The sequence below is a fragment of the Bos indicus x Bos taurus genome, chromosome 25 (genome assembly GCF_003369695.1).
Source record: "Bos indicus x Bos taurus breed Angus x Brahman F1 hybrid chromosome 25, Bos_hybrid_MaternalHap_v2.0, whole genome shotgun sequence".
Classification (NCBI taxonomy): domain Eukaryota; kingdom Metazoa; phylum Chordata; class Mammalia; order Artiodactyla; family Bovidae; genus Bos; species Bos indicus x Bos taurus.
This window is the reverse complement of record NC_040100.1, coordinates 13,455,421-13,477,546: the sequence shown is the minus strand read 5'-3', so window position 1 is coordinate 13,477,546 and position 22,126 is coordinate 13,455,421. Positions and strand designations below refer to the sequence as shown.

At 44.5% G+C, this 22,126-nt stretch overlaps 1 protein-coding gene across 5 annotated transcripts in view; it reads left to right on the top strand.

Annotated features, from left to right (window-relative positions):
* The window catches only part of CALN1 (calneuron 1), a 532,935-nt gene that overhangs the window by 498,888 nt on the left and 11,921 nt on the right, over nucleotides 1–22,126 (top strand). For all 5 annotated transcript variants that reach the window (XM_027526973.1, XM_027526978.1, XM_027526976.1 and 2 more), the window contains exon 5: nucleotides 9,450–9,606. In XM_027526973.1, the coding sequence (XP_027382774.1) occupies nucleotides 9,450–9,606 (157 nt within the window). The remainder of the gene's footprint in view (nucleotides 1–9,449; nucleotides 9,607–22,126) is intronic.

Genomic DNA, 22,126 nt, shown 5'->3' with positions numbered 1-22,126 from the left:
CCCATTCAGCTGAACACGAAACCTGGTGTTATCTGACCAGTTCATTCACCTTCAACCTCCACACACAGTGACTCACCTTGTCCACCTCTTTCTTACACAGCTCTTGAATGCTGTCAGATCAGATCAGGTCAGTCGCTCAGTCATGTCCGACTCTTTGCAACCCCATGAATTGCAGCACGCCAGGCCTCCCTGTCCATCACCAACTCCCGGAGTTCACCCAGACCCACATCCATCGAGTCAGTGATGCCATCCAGCCATCTCATCCTCTGTCGTCCCCTTCTCCTCTTGCCCCCAATCCCTCCCAGCATCAGAGTCTTTTCCAATGAGTCAACTCTTCACATGAGGTGGCCAAAGTACTGGAGTTTCAGCTTTAGCATCATTCCTTCCAAAGAAATCCCAGGGCTGATCTCCTTCAGAATGGACTGGTTGGATCTCCTTGCAGTCCAAGGGACTCTCAACAGTCTTCTCCAACACCACAGTTCAAAAGCATCAATTCTTCGGTGCTCAGCCTTCTTCACAGTCCAACTCTCACATCCATACATGACCACAGGAAAAACCATAGCCTTGACTAGATGGACCTTCGTTGGCAAAGTAATGTCTCTGCTTTTGAATATGCTATCTAGGTTGGTCATAACTTTCCTTCCAAGGAGTAAGCGTCTTTTAATCTCATAGCTGCAGTCACCATCTGTAGTGATTTTGGAGCCCAGAAAAATAAAGTCAGCCACTGTTTCCACTGTTTCCCCATCTATTTGCCATGAAGTGGTGGGACCGGATGCCATGATCTTCGTTTTCTGAATGTTGAGCTTTAAGCCAACTTTTTCACTCTCCACTTTCACTTTCATCAAGAGGCTTTTGAGTTCCTCTTCACTTTCTGCCATAAGGGTGGTGTCATCTGCATATCTGAGGTTATTGATATTTCTCCCGGCAATCTTGATTCCAGTTTGTGTTTCTTCCAGTCCAGCGTTTCTCATGATGTACTCTGCATAGAAGTTAAATAAGCAGGGTGACAATATACAGCCTTGACGAACTCCTTTTCCTATTTGGAACCAGTCTGTTGTTCCATGTCCAGTTCTAACTGTTGCTTCCTGACCTGCATACAAATTTCTCAAGAGGCAGATCAGGTAGTCTGGTATTCCCATCTCTTTCAGAATTTTCCACAGTTTATTGTGATCCACACAGTCAAAGGCTTTGGCATAGTCAATAAAGCAGAAATAGATGTTTTTCTGGAACTCTCTTGCTTTTTCCATGATCCAGCAGATGTTGGCAATTTAATCTCTGATTCCTCTGCCTTTTCTAAAACCAGCTTGAACATCAGGAAGTTCATGGTTCACGTATTGCTGAAGCCTGGCTTGGAGAATTTTGAGCATTACTTTACTAGCATGTGAGATGAGTGCAATTGTGCGTTAGTTTGAGCATTCTTTGGCATTGCCTTTCTTTGGGATTGGAATGAAAACTGACCTTTTCTAGTCCTGTGGCCACTGCTGAATTTTCCAAATTTGCTGGCATATTGAGTGCAGCACTTTCATAGCATCATCTTTCAGGATTTGGAATAGCTCAACTGGAATTCCATCACTTCCACTAGCTTTGTTCATAGTGATGCTTTCTAAGGCCCACTTGACTTCACATTCCAGGATGTCTGGCTCTAGGTCAGTAATCACACCATTGTGATTATCTGTCGCCATAGCCCACAGTTAAAAAATGATTAAAGAAGACAGTTCTGGTGATATCAGCAAACTTTATTTAATGCTTCATGAAGCAGACAGTCTCCATTCTGAGAACACCACCATGGGGCAGAAGGCAGGAAGCTTTTGTAAGATAAGAATAAAGAACAAAGAAGAGAAATATAGGAAATAGCAGATTGGCTGGGGTCACAAGGTCACCCTTGTTTGGGATGAGAAGGCCCAGAGTTGGGTTGGCATTTGGTAATTGGCTGACTGGACATCCTGGGTTTCTGGTCAAGAGAAGTGTTTACAGGGACATGAAAGTTATGTAGGTTTTGATTTGCTAATGTGATGCCTCAGGTAGAAGTGGCTTCATCTTGGGCCTGGCAGCTTCCCCAATGGCTCATCAGTAAAGAATCCGGGAGATGCAGTCACGGGAGATGCAGGTTCAATCCCTGGGGTCGGGAAGACAAACAAACAACCAAGCTGTGGGTGGACCTAGAGATTATCCTACTAAGTGAAGTGAGTCAGACAGTGGAAGACAAATATCCTATGATGTCACTTATATGTAGAATCTTAAAAAAAAGATACAAACGAACTTATTTACAAAATAGAAACAGACTCACAGACATTGAGAACAAACTTACACTTACTGAAGGGGAGAGGGAGGGAGGGATAAATTAGGAGTTTGGAATTAACAGATGCATGCTGTTATATATAAAATAAACAACAAGGACGTCCTGTATAGCACAGGGAACTATATTCAATATCTTATAAGAACCTATAATGAAAAAGGATCTGAAAAAGAACATATATATATACACACTCACACATATATATGTATATGTATGTGTGTGTATAACTACATCACTTTGCCCCACACCTGGAACTAACACAACACTGTAAACCAACTATACTTCCATAGAAACAACAGCAGCAACTGAGCTCCTCATCATGGCATACAGGTGTTTATTGACTAGCACCACAACCACAATTCTCACGTCATCCCCGAAACCCTTCTGCTCCAAGTCCTTAGACGAACTCAACATATGGCTGTATGATGGACATTTCCCAGGGGTTCCAAGCCATCCTGGGCTGCCCTTGTCACAGCCAGTTATCCTACTGAATCGAAATCGCTCGTTTGCTTGCCTTTTGAGAGCAGGATCAATGTCTTGCTCATCTCTGTGTCTCCATCACAGTGTCTGGTGTGGAGCTGGCCTCCATAACCATTTGTTGAATTAGGAACTCAGTTGTCTTGCTATGAAGAAGAGCCTCATTTAAAAAATATTAGGACTAAAAAAACAATATATGGAGATGCGATTCTTTTCCACAGACTGTAATGCATTACTCATGGTCTTTGACAATTCAAGTCAAAGAAAGTAAGGTTACAGGAGATACAGATTATACTTATAAGGCTACATAATATAATTAACAAGGGCAACTATATTTGTGTAATTAACTCTACAGAGATTTTACCATATTGGGAAACTGCTTAGAGTCCTAAAAACAGCAGATGTACAGGCTACATTCTTTAATCGTGATCCACTAGAAACAGAAGAAACAACAAAAATCACACCTAGAAGGAAGACAAATAGGGTTAAAAATACAAAGTGAGATATAAGAAGTATTGAGAGAAATGTAAAATTGTGGTACTCTTGTGCATGGTTCCATGCTAACAATAATGAAAACCTTTCTGCTGGGTTTCTGAGAAAGGACATAATTTCAAAATTGACTCAAGAAAAATGGATTGCCCATGATGGAAAAAAAACTTGTTGGCACTGTGCCCATACTGTTTTATAGTGACTTCTTTCAAACTTGTAAAAGATCTATTATGACAATATAGAAAACATGGAATTCTACTCAACTGATTTTGCTTAAACCATAGTATTCTAACATTCAACCTGACCCAGAGAACCAAATTAAAGGAAAACTATAGATTTCTGGAATCTCCATTTTTCCTTCTCTTTTTACAGCCCTTGAAGTTCTTTTCACCTAATACCTGAATTTCAGCAAATTCTCAGCTGGGGAGAATTTTTCAGACACTGCAGTCCTTCGATTGGTCTTCCAGGAACTGGCTGCTCATTTTCTCAGAGTCTCTTTGATGTTGTCACTCTTAGTCTCTAACCGTGGCAGAGGGACCCCAAATTTCCCATCTGTGAGGTCCATCATCCTCACCATACATTTTTCCAGGCTTCTCTCAACATCCAGGCTAACAACCACACGTTCTCCTCTCAAATCTAAAGGGAGATGATGTCATGGGTCAACCCTAAGTGTATCTCGGAATTCACTTTCACAGTCAATTAAACTGTGATGCAGAAAACAAATCCACTTACACACACACTCCCCCTTCAATTATTCTCACTCATATAAATGGCTTTGAGCTTGAGTCATTTAGGTTTCCAGCAAGTTCCAGTAACCCCATTTAATTTGTCAATTAAATTATTGAAAGGAAGGTGGCAATCGCTTTACAAAGAAATCAGGGAGAAAGAAAATGTCTTTTTTAAAAAGATAATTTAAAAGACATTTTCAAAAAATGTCTCAAACTTCCTTTCATTATGATCCAGTCTAACTTCAATCATTGACTTCTGAATTCAGTCTTGGGTGAGTTATCCTGCAGAAATCCCAATGTCAGGCGTAGTGGCTGACAACCAGGGTTTATTTCTCACTCAAATTACATGCCCCCTGTGGATTAGCTCCTTGTTGCATTCACTCTGGGGGCCAGGATGAAGGAACACCCCCTATTTATGTGCTTTTGTGGCAGAAAAAAAAGAGAAATGGCAGGACACACTGATGGGTTTGAAACTTTTCCTCAGAATTCCATCACTTTCATATACAAATTTCATTCTCATTTTATTGGCCAAAGCCTGGTGCGAATGGGCAGGGAGACATCCTCTGACAGGAAAGGGGAATAAATCATTGGAAATAATATAACCCGTTACAGCCCACACTCTTTTCCTAAATACTCACTTCCCTCCCTTCAGACACAAAAAGCATTCATCCCCTCCCCAAGGAAGACACTTGGAAGTCCCACCCAAGGACAACGGAAGACTCAAGATCTAGAATCTCAAGATGTAGGTGACTTCTCTTGATCTGAAGACATATGAGCTTATGGAGACAAATTACCCTCCCCTGCCACCATGCACACACATGCATAATAATGGCAGAGTTGGGCTAACCACCAAGAACGTGCTCATCCAGAAAACAAACAATGGAAGATACACATCAGCCAAAGCCTCAGAGCAATTCTGAAATCCTGTTGAACAGACCTTGGGGTGAAGAATGTTACTTGATTAGATTAGACCCTAGTTCTGTTTCCTGGTGGCTCAGGTGGTAAAGAGTCTGCCTGCAATGCAGGAAACCCGGGTTTGATCCCTGGGTCAAGAAGATCTCCTGGAGAAGAGAATGGCCACCCACTCCAGTGTTCTTCCCTGGGGAATTCCATGGACAGAGGAGCCTGGTGGCGCACAGTGCATGGGGTCTCAAAGAGCCGGACACAACTGAGAAACTTTCACTTTTTGGAGGGCTTCCGTGGCGGCTCAGATGGTAAAGGATCTGCCTTCAGTGCGGGAGACCTGGGTTCATTCCCTGGGCTGGGAAGATCCCTGGAGAAGGGAATCGCTGCCCACTCCAGTATTCTTGCCTGGAATATTCCATGGACAGAGGAGCCTGGCAGGCCACAGTCCATGGGGTCATGAAGACTCAGACACAACTGTGTAAGTCATGTAGGAGGGTTCCCTTTTCTCCACATCCTCTCCATATTTATTGTTTGTAGATTTTTTCATGATGACCATTCTGACTAGTGTGAGGTAGCAAAGCTTTTGCACAGCAAAGGAAACAATAAACAAGATTAAAAGACAATCCTCAGAATGGAAGAAAATAATTGCAAATGAAACAATATGACAAACGGTTAATCTCCATGATATCTAAGTAGCTCATACAGCTCAATATCAGGAAAACAAAGAGCCTAATCAAAAAATGGGCAGAAGACCTAAACAGACATTTCTCCAGAAAAGACATACAGATGTCCAATAAACAAATGAAAAGATGCTCTACATTACTAATTATTAGAGAAATGCAAATCAAAACTACAATGAGGTATCATCTGTTTATTTCACTCTGAGTTGATTTCTTTCTTATAGATGAGCAACCACTTGCAACTTGCAGCTAGACCCTGCTGCACCCAAACTTTTTACCTAAAGCCACAGACTTATTCAATATGTATCCACCCTCTGAGTTATCACAGGCAACAGTTTTACCAAATGTTTTGCTACTGCGTAACATGGGTTGAAGAAAGTAGGGAAAACCACTAGATCATTCAGGTATGACCTAAATCAAATTCCTTATGATTATACAGTGGAAGTGAGAAATAGATTTAAGGGCCTAGATCTGATAGAGTGCCTGATGAACTATGGACTGAGGTTCATGACACTGTACAGGAGACAGCGATCAAGACCATCCCCATGGAAAAGAAATGCAAAAAAGCAAAATGGCTGTCTGGGGAAGCCTTACAAATAGCTGTGAAAAGAAGAGAAGCAAAAAGCAAAGGAGAAAAATAAAGATATAAGCATCTGAATGCAGAGTTCCAAAGAATAGCAAGAAGAGATAAGAGAGCCTTCCTCAGTGATCAATGCAAAGAAATAGAGGAAAACAACAGAATGGGAAAGACTAGAGATCTCTTCAAGAAAATTAGAGATACCAAGGGGACATTTCATGCAAAGATGGGCTCGATAAAGGACAGAAATGGTATGGACCTAACAGAAGCAGACGATATTAAGAAGAGATGGCAAGAATACACAGAAGAACTATAAAAAAAGATCTTCATGACCCAGATAATCACAATGATGTGATCACTGACCTAGAGCCAGACATCCTGGAATGTGAAGTCAGGTGGGCCTTAGAAAGCATCACTACGAACAAAGCTAGTGGAGGTAATGGAATTCCAGTTGAGCTATTTCAAATCCTGAAAGATGATGCTGTGAAAGTACTGCACTCAATATGCCAGCAAATTTGGAAAACTCAGCAGTGGCCACAGGACTGGAAAAGGTAAGTTTCATCCCAATCCCAAAGAAAGGCAATGCCAAAGAATGCTCAAACTAACGCACAATTGCACTCATCTCACATGCTAGTAAAGTAATGCTCAAAATTCTCCAAGCCAGGCTTCAGCAATATGTGAACCATGAACTTCCTGATGTTCTAGCTGGTTTTAGAAAAGGCAGAGGAACCAGAGATCAAATTGCCAACATCCACTGGATCATGGAAAAAGCAAGAGAGTTCCAGAAAAACATCTATTTCTGCTTTATTGACTATGCCAAAGTCTTTGACTATGTGGATCACAATAAACTGTGGAAAATTCTGAAAGAGATGGGAATACCAGACCACCTGACCTGCCTCTTGAGAAATCTGCATGCAGGTCAGGAAGCAACAGTTAGAACTGGACATGGAACAACAGACTGGTTCCAAATAGCAAAAGGAGTATGTCAAGGCTGTATATTATCACCCTGCTTATTTAACGTATATGCAGAGTACATCATGAGAAACGCTGGACTGGAAGAAACACAAGCTGGAATCAAGATTGCTGGGAGAAATATCAATAACCTCAGATATGCAGATGACACCACCCTTATGGCAGAAAGTGAAGAGGAACTCAAAAGCCTCTTGATGAAAGTGAAAGTGGAAAGTGAAAAAGTTGGCTTAAAGCTCAATATTCAGAAAACGAAGATCATGGCATCTGGTCCCATCACTTCATGGGAAATAGATGGGGAAACAGTGGAAACAGTGGCTGACTTTATTTTTCTATGTTCCCAAATCACTGCAGATGGTGACTGCAGCCATGAAATTAAAAGACACTCCTTGGAAGGAAAGTTATGACGAACCTAGATAGCATATTCAAAAACAGAGACATTACTTTGCCAACAAAGGTTCGTCTAGTCAAGGCTATGGTTTTTCCTGTGGTCATGTATGGATGTGAGAGTTGGACTATAAAGAAAGCTGAGTGCCGAGGAATTGATGCTTTTGAACTGTGGTGTTGGAGAAGACTCTTGAGAGTCCCTTGGACTGCAAGGAGATCCAACCAGTCCATTCTGAAGGAGATCAGCCCTGGGATTTCTTTGGAGGGAATGATGCTGAAGCTGAAACTCCAGTACTTTGGCCACCTCATGGGAAGAGTTGACTCATTGGAAAAGACTGTGATGCTGTGAGGGATTGGGGGCAGGAGGAGAAGGGGACGACAGAGGATGAGATGGCTGGATGGCATCACTGACTCGATGGACGTGGGTCTGGGTGAACTCCGGGAGTTGGTGATGGACAGGGAGGCCTGGCGTGCTGCGATTCATGGGGTCGCGAAGAGTCGGACACGACTGAGCGACTGAACTGAACTGCACTGAACATGGGTTGTTATCTTCCCAGCCACCAATACCATTTTCTTTCTTTTTTAATTTTGGTTGTACTGGCTCTGTGTCACTGTGTGCAGGCTTTCTCTAGTTACAGAGAGCTGGGGCTACTCTCCAGTTGTGGAATACGGGCTTAGTTGCCCCAAGGCATGGGGGATCTTCCTGGACCAGGGATCAAACTGGTGTCCCCTGCATTGCAAGGTATACTCTTAACCACTGGACCACCAGGGAAGCCCCCAATACTGTTTTCTTATTTCCCACTGCCTGCCTGACACGGGAATCCACACATCATATTTTAGAATTTTTGTTATGGTAGCTTCTCATTTCTATGTACTAATTTCTGTATTGTTGACTCAAACCAAGTTATACCATAGTAATAAAGAAGCCCCAAACCTCTGTGGCTAATAATGACAAAGGACATTTCTTACTCACATTACTTTTCTTTTATGGGCTGTCTTCTCCACTTTATCCTCATTCTGGGACCTGTTCTTTTTAGGGCATGCTGTTCTCATCGAAGAAGGAAAAGGTCACAGACTAGAACCACATGATGGCTCTTAAAGTGTCTAATCGATAATACCCTATGTGAGTTCTACTCTCGTTTCATTGGCCAAAAAAGTGATAGAACCAAATCTGATAGAAATGGAGTGGAAAGGTTAATCTCCCTTGCGGGGGAAGAACATAAGTGGAAACGTTACACCTTTTTCTCAGCTGTTCTGCATAAACATGACTTTGAACGTGCAAACGTGCATTTTATCTTGTTAGAACAAGATACATACTTAGAGCAAGATGAGAGTTGCTGATTTCTTGGAAGGTTTAAAACTTTCTAGAGACATATGCATTGTCTGAAGTGTGACACAACTCCAAAGTACGCGAGGTGTGGAGGGGTGATAGCAGATGGCTGGATGAGCAGGAAGAAGCCAAACGAGCAGGTGGCGTGTTTTTCACCAGGAGTCTCGATGGAGCGGGGAATGTCGCACTCCCTGAATTCTGAGAAGTTCCTGCAAGTTCACAAGTGTGCTTGAAGCTGAGTGTGGCGGAAAACTGCTCATCTGATGTCTTGAAAAGCTGGGACAAGTTTGCGTAGAGGAGGCTTGGGACTTGCTAGTCATGTCCCAGGTGGCGCTAGTGATGAAAAACCCATCTGCCAAGGCAGGAGATGTAAGATGTAGAAGATCGAATCGCAAGACACAGGTTGGGGAAGATCCCCTGGAGGAGGGCAGGGCAACCCACTCCAGGATTCTTGCCTGGAAAATCCCATGGACAGAGGAGCCTGGTGGGCTACAGTCCATGGGGTCACAGTCGGACACGACTGAAGCAACTACACATCATACATCATGCCCCAAGCTAAGTTCTCACCACCGTGTGCCCAGACCTTCTCATGCCCCTTTTATCTCCACAGTTCGACATGCAGAGGATAACTCTGGAAGAGTTGAAGCACATCCTCTATCATGCCTTCCGGGACCACTTAACGATGAAGGACATTGAGAACATCATCATCAACGAGGAGGAGAGCCTGAATGAGACCTCGGGGAATTGCCAGACAGAGTTTGAAGGCGGTAAGTACCCTTGTTTTTTTAATCATCAGTATTTAGTTTAAAAAGTAAGTGTTTATTTTATTTTTTATATTTATTTATTTATTTGACTGCATGGGGTCTTGGGCTTCCCTGGTAGCTCAGATGGTAAAGAATATGCCTGCAATGTGGAAGCCATGGGTTCAATTCCTGTGTTGGGAAGATCCCCTGGAGGAGGGCATGACAATCCACTCCAGTATTCTTGCCTGGAGAATCCCCATGGACAGAGGAGCCTGGTGGGCTACAGACCATGGGGTCACAAAGAGTTGGACTGAGCACATACATGGGGTCTTAGTTGCATCACGCAGGGTCTTCTATCGTGGTACACAGGCTCAGTAATTGAGGTGCTTGGGCTTGGTTGCTCCACAGCATGTGGGAGCAACTTAGTTCCCCGACCAGGAGTTGAACCCACATCCCCTACATTGCAAGGTAGATTCCTAACCACTGGACCACTGGGGAAGTTCCCAGTAAGTACCTTTGCTTCTGCTCTCTGCCTGCTTTAGAAGAGGCCAACGCCTCCACATCCTCTGGATGAAAAATGTGTTTACAGACTCCTGGGGTGAAGTGGCCATGGATGGAACCCACAAATCCAGGACCAAAGCTAAAATATTCTTTGTGCAAAGATGCAGTAGGTTTCTGTTTTTTCTATTTTTCCCCCTAACTCTGAATTTTTGCAAGACTTGTGTTGACCCTTCCTTCCTTTGGTGACTCTGAGGTCTGTGACTTGCTGAGGGGCTTAGTGATGTGGGCCTTTAGTTAGTGGGGGCCGCTTGGGTGGTGCAAAGAGCCTGTTTGAGCTACTGGATGAAGTCGAGTGGCTAATTGTGTGACCTTGGGCAAGGGGTGTAGCTTCTCTGAGTGTGTATCCTCACCCGTAAACATCGAGGTAGTTACATCTACTTCACAAGATCCTTAGAAATGGATTACTTTTATGCTATGGTCTCTGAACACACTGGCCAAAAAAAATAAAAGCCATGCTCATGAGAAAAACTTTGATGAACCCCACCAAGTAGTTACAGAAGAAATAGCTTCTCCTAGGGCCAAAAATGAGATCATGAGAGGTCATTTCTTTTAGGTTCATGAAAGAAAAATAAAGCCTACCTTATTCCCTAATCAGTAGAGAGTTCCAGGGAAGTTAAATAATTGAATCCCTCTTTCCAACTTTGAAAGTCAGAGCTGTTAAAACTCTGATGTACAGATATTTTTTAAAATTACCTTAAAACAGCATAGCAGGCTACCAGCAATTTTTAACTTAAGGTTGAGACTTTTTAAAAAGGTCTACTACTTTCTTCTGTTTTTTTTTTTTTTTTTTTTCCTGAACATATTGCAACAAGCCAATATGTGCAGATGGTAAGCTGTCACAGAAAGACCAGAATGCAATTTGGTTCCCTGGTCTTGGAGTTGCTGCATTAGAACCGGCTGAACCCCACAACAGGCAGACGACATGGGGCTGAGTTGGTCCTGGGCACCTGTGGGCCCTGTCTGGGCTGAACTGTTGCGGGAAATGGCTTATCCTCCGTGACAGCAAAAGTAACCGAAGTCTGGGAACTAGGCAGGGGATTGGGGTAAACTTAAGAGCAATGCACCCTTGTTAACGGTGTTCACATTTAAAGGTTTCAAAAGTGCTGGCTTCCCAGGTGGTGCCAGAGGTAAAGAACCCACCTGCCAATGAGGGAGATGCAGGTCAATCCCTGGGTCAGGAAGATCCCCTGGAGGAGGGCATGGCAACCCACACCAGTATTCTTGCCTGGAGAATCTCATGGACAGAGGAGCCTGGCCGGCTACAGCACATAGGGTTGCTATGAGTCGGACACGACCGAAGTGACTTGGCATGCAGTGTACACAGCGAACAAAACCCACTTGTGGTTCAGAAGGTGCCTTGGTCACCCTGCCTGGGACCTGGGCCATAGCATCAATGACTGCATTTGGAGTTGGAGCCACACAGACCACACTAGGGCAGGAAGGTCACAGCCAATGCCATTTACAGCTGGGCAGGCAGGGGAAGTGGGAGGATGAACAACGGTGAGGAGGGCAGGGATTGGATTAAAATTTCATATAACAGCAGGCCTGGCTTCTCCGTTCCATCTGGTTCTTAGCTGATAGACTCGGTGCTCACACAGTAGAAGCATTGGGGGGTGGGCCCCAGCTGTCAGACACACTCTTGAGATGGGTAGGAAGAGTATTTCTGGGCATTGCTTTTTTCCACAAGAGCCTTTGTTTATGGATCGGTGTTTTATTCAGAGAAATGTCGCAAGTCTTAGTAATTTGAGAAAGGTCAGACTGCCCTGGGAAATCATCTGAACTCTAAGCACTGTCTTTTTATTACCCAAAAGCTCATCTATTAATAAAATAAATGGCTGACTTAGGGGTTTCCTGGGTATGCTTTAATGATTAGTTCATATAGGATTAGCCACAGTTCCCATTTAGGGGTGATTGATAAGGACCAGGAAACTGTGCTTTAAAATTCATGGTCTTATTTAATAAAAGAAATATTATTTGTGATTAGCACCTTGCTTTTTTGAGTGACCTATGTGACCTTGATCACACAATCCCTTTTATGTATTTTCACGTCAGAGAGGGTTTTTAAAGTACGTCAGCGCTTTTTGGCCCCAAACACAACCTCGTGTGTTTAGTGGTAAGATTTTTCCAACCTGGGATATGATCCGTGTCCCCGGTGCATTTATTTAATGCCTGCAGCCCTCCCCAGATTCAGGAAGGAGCCTCCCCGATTTCACTCTGGAAAGAGACGGACACACAGACACAGAATTCACCCTGGTGCCCCAGGACCGAGAGAGTCCATTTGAGACCTTGTGGTGACCTTGGCCTTCTCCCTTCCATCTTTCCCCTATGCCTGCTGCCCACAGACAGGGGCCTGTTGGCAGTTTGAGCCTCTCCCTGCTTCTACCGCCGTCTGATGGCCTAATTGCATGGCTTAGGCTTCCTGAATCTTCTTGGCCTTCAGCTGTTTGGGCTGACGCATCCTGCCAGCGGTCAACCTCTTCCTGTCTGCTCTCACCCTTGATCCAGGCTGCACACTCGCCTGTCCAGTCCCTTCACCTGTAGCCTGGCTGACATCTCAGAATCCCCCTCCAACCTGGCAGTATCCACCATCACACATCTTGGTTGGTAAATGCAGCATCTAACTCTGAAGGGACATGGTGGTTTCCTTTCTTTCTTTCAGTGATGGACCTCTTTATTTATTTATTTTTGACTGCACTGGGTCTTCGTTGCTGCTCGAGGGCTTTCTCTAGTTGCAGCGAGTAGGGGCTGCTCTCTAGGTGCGGTGCATGGGCTTCTCATTTCTATGGCCTCTCTTGTTACAGAACATGGGCTGTGAGTGGCACAGGCTTCAGTAGTTGTAGCTCCCGAGCTCTAGAGCACAGGCGCAGTAGTTGAGGCACATGGGCTTAGTTGCTCCGTGGCATGCGGAATCTTCCTGGACCAGGGATCAAACCCTTGTCCCCTGAATTGGCAGGTAGATTCTTAACCACTGGACCACCAGGGAAGTTCCGCGATGGAACTCTTCTCTCTCCAAATTTTATCTTCTCAGCAACCCCAATTGACCGATGGAGAAAGGGAGCTGGGACATTCCCCCAGACCCAGAGCCCTGCTCCCAGACCACCTCCCCTCTTGCTGCTCCCCACCCAGGATGCTCTCTCTTCCTCCTCCTCTTTTTAGAGCTTTGCTGAAGCCAACATATTCCCATGCTGATTAGCTTGCCTGTAAAGCTGGATGACCCACGGTGCTTGGAAATTCTGCTGTATTTGGTATCAGAGGAAGGAATCAAGGAGGAATAAAAACCTAAAGATGCAGGAAGTCTTTGCCTTAAAAAGGTGAAAGGGCACATCTGTTTCAGAGCAAAGAAGGAGGGGATAGCCAGGGAAACAGGCATTTTGCAGCAGAGTCAGAATCTGAAGAAGCCCACGTCAGATGTCTTGTAGCTCAGCAATGCTGGAGCTTCTGGAGTGTGAAGGAAGTTTGAAAATGCTGTAGTGTGAGTCCCTTAGAAATTAACAGGAGGGTTTTCAAAGGCCGTCAGCATCATTTTATGTCAGTGACTGTATTTTTTTAAAGGTCACTAGCCTTTTATTTATTTATTTAACAGTGAAAATGTGTTAGTCACTCAGTCGTGTCCGACTCTGCAGCCACATGGACTGTGTAGCCCACCGGGCTCCTCTGTCCATGGGATTCTCCAAGCAAGAATACTCAGTAGGTAGCCACTCCCTTCTCCAGAGAATTTTCCTGACCTGGGGATCAAACCCAGGTCTCTTGCATTGCAGGCAGACTCTTTACCATCTGAGCTACCAGGAAAGCCAATTTAACACTGAAGTCTTTTAAAATATACATTTTTGTGTTTATTTGGCTGTGCCACGTCTTAGTTGAGGCACGTGGGATCTTTAGTTGTGGCATGTGGGATCTAGTTCCTGGACCAGGGATCAAACCACAGGCTCCCTACAGTGGGAGCCTGGGGTCTTAGCCACTGAACCACCAGAGAAGTCCCTCAATGGCTGTATTTCTCACTTTTATGAATCTTGGGTCTGATACTTTCACAAATGTGTTCAGATTTTGATCATTAAGTTAGGAAGTATTGATTATTCCACACAAATGGAAAAATTTGAAGAAACGGGTCAGGAGTCTGAAGGTTGAGGTGCCTCTGATAGGAGATGTTTCGGGGGGCAGTTGTCTACTTTTTAGGTTTCATTTTGCTTTGGTTTCACTTTATTTGTTGGATTTTTAGGTCAACACAGACCACACACCCACTCCACCCCACCTCATGCACACACAGCCCTTTGCATAATCCGATCTGCCTTATCTTCATGGTAGGTAGGGCTCTGCAATCATTAGGTAAGCATTACTTTTCTCATCTTCTCCCACAAAAAGGACAAGAGGAAATAGAATGAAATTCCGAGTTACATATAAGGAAAGTTTTCCTGACATCTTCAGGAAGTCCTGAATTAGGGCCTCACAGCATGGGTAGATTTTCCTAGAGCCCCAGAAGAAGTCATTTACAGAAAACCCCAGGAAGGCAGAGAAGAGCCTAGAACACTCTAGAAGAATCTAACACAAAGATTCTGATGTGGACTTCCCATCATTCACACCTGGTTTAATAGGGAGAAAATCATCAACTTGAGTCAGACACTTGACCAGGTGTCAAGCCACATCTGGGTGCTTTGGATAACAGGTCGTTAACCCCACTAAGTTCAGGGGCTCCCTGGTATTACCCAGAGTTGGCAGTCTCTGTGTCCCCAATCCAATGAGACTATTTCACTAAAAGCTGAACTTCCAGGCCCTCTCAACCCCTCGTTTTTAAAATTCCTTTACTAAGATAGAATAAACTGATGTACTAATGTGTTGTCAGTATTTGTGTCTCAATTATTTGGTGAAATAGATAGGTCAGCATCTGCCAGCACAGGTCAGATATAAGACTTTGTGACCACTCACAATGCCCACTCACCATCCATCCCAATTGTGCCTGCTCAGTCACTCAGTCGTGCCCAACTCTTTGTGACCCTATAGACTGCAGCCTGCCAGGCTTCTCTGTCCATGGGATTCTCCAGGCAAGAATACTGGAGTGGGTTGCTGTGCCCTACTCCACGGGATCTTCCCGGCCCAGGGATCAAACCCTCGTCTCCTGCATCTCCTGCACTGGAGGCAGATTCTTTATCCACTGAGCCACCTGGGAAACCCATTCATGCTAAAAAGGGAGGTTTCAGATGGTTTGCTTTGGTTGGACCACCTGTAATCACTGGCTATTTTGACTCTGGAGAACATAAGCTTGGTGACACTAAGAGGCAAATTTCCCATTTTATTATTTGGTTCCAGTCCCTTGACATATATGGAATTCAGTGGCCTTGTGTTTGAATCATCTATTCTCCCATCACTGACGCCTTTTTCAGAATTCTTACAATAAATCATGTTGAATGTTAAGTTCAGTAGTGTTTGCTTCCAGAATGTTTACTGCTTCACTCACATTGACCAGTCTAGGAGGACTGGGATAAGGGATAGCTGTCTGGCATGCCTGCCAAGTGCTGTTCATTTGTTAACACACTGGACTGACCTGTAGGCAGGTACTAAGGGATCAGTTCTGTGGCCCCCAGGCAACAGATGAGGAAACCAAGACTCAGCAAGGTGGTCATTTATCCAAAGTCAAACAGCGAGTAAGGATTTGAATCTGGGTCCACCTGACCAAACCATGCCCTGGCTCTCCATTCGTGGTCCTGAGTCATTTCCTCAAGCTTAGGCATTTCAAAGACACTTTACAGAATGGCTCTTCACTGTCCTTACTCCTTTTCCATTTCTTCGAATGAAATCATATTATTAACATATCTGGAAGTTGAGTAGAATTGCACGCAGCAGGATCTGTGTGTGAGCCCTTTCAAGACACATCCCTCAAGTGTTGTCCCTAAATGGAATACCAGCTGTCGGAGTTCTGTAGACAATCTGACAACATGCACGGGAGAGGGAAATCAAGCAAAAGTCATCAACTGGGGAATAAATAGTTTCTCTGAAAGCCACAGCAGAGCTCTTCCGTACCATTCAGCATGATGGACAAGGGATACAACTGCCAGAGGGGTGACCCAGGCCAGGCAGCCCCAGAGGATTCCTATGCAGTCATTCAGGTTCTCTTCTCTGCCCTGTGTAGACTAGCCATGTGATCCAGGGAACTTACTTTAAAACTCTCTGAGTTGTGCAGACATAAGGAACAGAGTTTTGGACACAGTGGGGGAAGGAGAGGGTGGGACAATTTGAGAGAGTAGCATTGAAACATACATTGAAAGTGAAAGTCACTCAGTTGTCTCTGACTCTTTGTGACCCCATGGACTATACAGTCCATGGAATTCTCCAGGCCAGAATACTGGAGTGGGTAGCCTTTCCCTTCTCCAGGAGATCTTCCCAACCCAGGGATCAAACCCAGGTCTCCCGCATTGCAGGCAGATTCTTTACCAGCTAAGCTACAAGGGAAACCCAACATATACATTACCATTTGTAAAATGGGTAGCTGGTGGGACTTTGCTGTATGATGCAGGGAACCCAAATCCAGTGCTTGGTGACAACCTAGAGGGGTGTTGATGGGGTGGGAGATGGGAAGGAGGTTCAAGAGGGAGGGGTTGTCAGAGACAACTATGGCTGATTCATTTTGATGTATGGCAGAAACCAACACAATATTGTAAAGTAATTATCCTCCAATTAAAAATAAAATTTAAAAAAAATGCCCTGCATTTAGCACAATGACACACATAGCAGGTACTCAGTAAATGTTTGCTGAATGACTGAAAAAAAAAACTCTCTGAGTCTTTTTTTTTCTTTCCATCCATCCCATGGAAAGATTGGACAATGGTGGTCACAACTAGATTCAAATACTTCTGGGCTCCTTGAAAGGTCAAAAAGAATTTTGCAGCTGTGTCTCCTCAAGTCGTCCCTGCTGAAATCAGAGTGTCTCTGTTGGATGTCAGATGGACATCTGGATTTGGAGACCTGGCCGTGCACCTTGGGTATCACATGCCTATCCAGCTGAAAAGGGCATGGCATGTCACCCACACCATCTGCTCCCAGCTCAGAGGGGGTGATAACTTTACTAAAATAAAACCTGTTCTCCTGGGGTAGGTGTCGGAGGTTAAGGGGTAGGTGAGGTCCATGGCAGGTAGTGAGACAGTAGACAGTTTGAAAGAAAGTTAGGGCTTTGGACCAAAAAAAAAAAAAAGGATTTTTCTTCTACTATTTGGGGACCTATCAAAGCAAACCTGTAGGGAGGTTTTTCTGGAGCCATGAGTGAAGAGTGAGGAGATTCTGAGATACATGATAGAGACCTGGGGAGGTCTTTACCCTCCCTATGCTCTATTTATTTTTGATAAATTGGTATGATGGTTAACAACTCCAGCTCTGAGCTCTGGACAGGGCTTTCTTAAAATCTTGCCTCACCACATACAGGTTACATGAGCAAAGCACTTAAATAAATACTAAGAGCTGAATTTTCTTCATCTATGAAATGGGAATCATATCATGACCTACCTCATATGGTTGTTATGAGCATATAACGTGTGAGAATTTTTTTTAATTAATTTATTTTAATTGGAGGACAATTCCTTTACAATATTGTGATGGTTTTTGCCATACACCAACATGAATCAGCATAGGTAAACTGTGTCCTCCCCATCCTGAAACCCCTCCCACCTTTCTCCCCACCCTACCCCTCAAGGTTGTCCCAGAGCACCAGCTTTGGGTGCCCTGCTTCATGCATCGAACTCACACTGGTCATCTGTTTTACATATGGTAATGTATATGTTTCAATGCTATTCTCCACATGAAAATATTTAGTACAATGCCTAACACATGGCTCAGCCGATAAAGAATCCGCCTGCAGTGTAGGAGACATAGGAGATGAGAGTTCAGTCACTGAGTCAGGAAGATCCCCTAGAGAAGGAAATGGCAACCCACTCCGGTATTCTTGCCTGAAAAATCCCATGGACAGAAGAGCCTGGCGGGCTACAGTCCAAAGGGTCACAAGCAGACACGACTGAACATGAGCACGATTTAAAAAAACAAACAAAAAAAAGCACTCAAAACAAACATCCAAAAAAAAAAACCCTGGCCAATCCCTGGCCCCAGTTCTCTTCTTGTTTGTTTGTATTTTTCAACCTGGAGACATTGCAGAGTATGTAATGCTGGAACACCACATCTTTGAAAAATGGTCCAGAGACCAAATTTACAGGGTTTGAACCATATCCTCTTGATATGTAAAGTCAAGTCCTTGCCAACATTGGAGTTCCCATGAATATTGGTCAAGACTCTTTTGCTTGTAAGTAACAAAAACTCAACCCAGACCCCCTCAAACTAAAAGACACTGGCTCAAATAATAGGGAAAGTCAAAGGGATGAGCTTTGGTTGACTTGGAACCAAAGAGCTCAAGCAACATTCTCTCCCTCCCCTCGTCTTGCTATCTCTCTCTCTCTTTGTTCTGTCTTCCTTCTTGGCATCATTCTTGAGCAGGCTCTCTCTCCCCAAGGTAAACAGGATTCTCTCTGTTAAGATTCAGTTCCATTCTGAAAAGGGACTCCAATCAAATCTGTGTGGCCTGTGTGCCTATCTCTGGACTAAGCCCAGAGCTCAGGGTACTCTATTAGCAATCTGGTTTGTTATGGGGGAAAGGTGAGGCCCTGGATTGAGAATTCCACCAGGTGCAAAGGCACAGATCCCTAAACCAAAAGATAGATTTTGCTACATGAGGGGGAAGGATGACTGGAAAGGTCACAATAACACCTGGCCACACCACACCAAGGATCCTTGGAGGACCCGCAAAGCCAGACACAGCTGTCTGACCTCTAGAAACCCGAGAAGGTTTTGTAGAAGAGACCAGCTCATACCCACACAATTACAGGTGGCCTGTCCTCCTCCTATGAAAACATCATAAAACGCACAATCCTGTTTCCATAGAGGCCACATCCTCCACCTCTAACTTCAGGTGTTATGTGGGTGCCTGGCCATTTCTGTTATCACTGATGTATAGAAAAATCTCTTTTGCGAGCTCTTAATTAGTTCCACTCTAGGCTATGGAACTATCCAATTTCATACAATCATAAAGTGTCAGACTTGGAAGGATCACAGACCTCTAATAGCTCCCAGACCTGCTAGGTCTGGTTTATGAGTGAGAATCACCTGAGCTGGGTTTTATATTGTTTTACCGTTTCCTTGGGCCCCAGACTCCCTGCCAGGACTATCACTTACATGGGTCTATGTTGAGGCAATTAGCCAGAATTATTATGATCCTGATTTGCCTTACTTGGGAGCCTGTGTCTCTGAAAATTGAAGCCAGAAAGATTTTGAACCCATTCTGTCTAGGATCACCCAGCTGATCAGTGGCAAAATTGATATAGACTCCTGTCTCTGGGAAAAAATTCAAGAGCTACTGCCTGGCATTTGCCCAGTGGAGCTGTGTGAATCTCTGTTAAAATAAGAAGGGGAAGGAACAGTCTATCACTACACACCCAGGTCCCGTCACAGCAGCCAGGAGTCTGCTGAGGTGCACAGATTCACTAATGAGCTTTCAAGAAAACAGAAAACCTCGCTTCTATGTCCTCCTGTGTCAACCTTCCCCAATGCACATTTCATCCCCCTGTATTTTCTGGACTCCTACTGTGACATCTATGTACTATGTACTATGTAGAGAGAGATCAAAATCTAGCTGGAGGACTTCCCTGGTGATCCATTGGTTAAGAACCTACTGTCCAGTGCCAGGGAATGAGATTCAATTGCTCACTAAGTCCAGGAGCTACAATCCCACACGCCACAGGGTGACTAAGCCCACATGCCACAACTCCTGAAGCCCACGTGTCTAGAGCCCATGCTCTGCAGCAAGAGAAGCCCCTACATGCTGCAATTAAGCCTACATGCTGCAATTAAGACCCAACACAGCCAAAAAATTATATATACACACACACACACTCAGGAGAAAGACATAGAAAAAATCACCAATAGCGTGATGTATTCTTGCCATTTTAAGTGTTCAAAAAGATCAAGAAGGAATAGGTTCCTTGAGAAATTAAGCACAGAGTTACCATATGACCCAGCAATTTGGCCCCTAAATTTGTACCCAAGAGAACTGAAAACACATCCACACAAACACTTGTATCAGTACATGAACGTTCATAGCAGCATTATTTAAAATAGCAAAAAAAAAAAAAAAAAAAAGAAACAACAAATGTCGGTGAATGGATAAGCAGAATGAGGCACATCCATTCAATGGAATATTATTCAGCCACAAAAAGGAATGAAGTACTCATCAGTGCTACAGCATAGATGTACCTGGAAAGGATAAGTGATAGAAAGTGAAAGTAAAAGTGAAGTCGCTCAGTCGTGTCCGACTCCTTGCGACCCCATGAACTGTAGCATACCAGGCTCCTCCCTCCATGGGATTCTCCAGGCAAGAGCACTGGAGTGGGGTGCCATTTATAGAAGCCGGACACAAAAGGTCACGTAGTGTATGGTTCAGTGTATATGAAGTGCCCAAAAGAGGCAAATCCATAGAAACAGAAAGTGGATCAGCGATTGCCAGGGGCTGGGGAGGCTAGGGGATGAGGAATGACTTCTAATGTGTTTGGTGTTTCTTTTTAAAGTGATGAGAACATTCTAGAATCAGGTGGTGATGGTTTCACAACCCGTGGGAATGTACTAAATACCACTGGATTGTACACTCTAAAAGGGTGAATTTTATGCCATGGGTTCTACCTCAATTAAAAGTAAGTAAATATTAAGAGCTGGTACAAAGAAGAACACTCATGCCTGTCGTGTCCAACTCTTTGCAACCCCATGGACTGTAGCCTGCCAGCTTCCTCTGTCCATGGAATTTTCCAGGCAAGAATACTGGAGCGGGTTGCCATTTCCTTCTCCACAAGATCTTTCTGACGCAAGGATCAAACCTGCATCTCCTGTGTCTCCTGCATTGGTAGTCTCTTAACTCAGAGACAAAGAGCTCCATCATTTAAAAATATTTAAATATGAGGCACTTTGAGAGCAGGATAGATGTTCGGGAGAAGCCTCATGGAAAAGTTAAGTTGGGGTTAGGCCTGGAAGAAATGAGAGGGAAGGTAGGGTAAGCACCATTAGCAGAGGGAAAAGTATGAACAGTGCTGCAGAGTCTTAGGTAGAGAAGAAACCTGCCAGGCTGGGACAGAGCTTACTGGGGGAGGGAAGGAGCCATGGTCTCAGAACAGAAGGAGATAGGAGGTGATCTGTGGTTCTACCTGCCGAGCTCAAGAGCTGGACAGAACTGCTTCCCCCAGCTAGGCAGGGGGTGGGGGAGCTTTGCAGGGAGATTGCAGGGTGTGGTGACGCATAGCAAGCATGGCTCCAAGAGGGTGAGTCTGGCTGCAGTGCAGGATGAATCATTGAGGGAAGAGACCAAGGCAAAGTTCTGGGAGCATCGGGTGTAGGCTCAGCCCAGGACTCCTGCAGGAAACAGGAGGAAAACCAGCACCTCTTTTCTCTGATCCTCAGAGGATACAGGGAGGAAACGGTGCATTTCTCTGGCAAGTTACGGTTGCACCTAGCTTTTACTATTTTATGAGCTGGTTTATCTCAGAACTAATTCTTGACATTAGCAGAACAGTTATCATTGGCTCCTTTTACAGAGAGAGAAACTGAGGCTCAAAGAAGTTCAGCCTCTTGCCCAGGGTTCTTCCTCAGTGCAGTGAGGAGAAGTCATGTCTCCAGCTTCCAGTGCATCCTGGGCTGACCTGTCATCTTGTTGGGGAAACCAAGCATAGACATCGAGAATAAAAAAATACACCAAAGTATGCTGCTGCTAAGTCGCTTCAGTCGTGTCCAACTCTGTGCGACCCCATAGACGGCAGCCCACCAGGCTCCCCCGTCCCTGGGATTCTCCAGGCAAGAACACTGGAGTGGGTTGCCATTTCCTTCTCCAATGCATGAACGTGAAAAGTGAAAGTGAAGTCGCTCAGTCGTGTCCGACTCTTAGCAACCCCATGGACTGCAGCCCACCAGGCTCCTC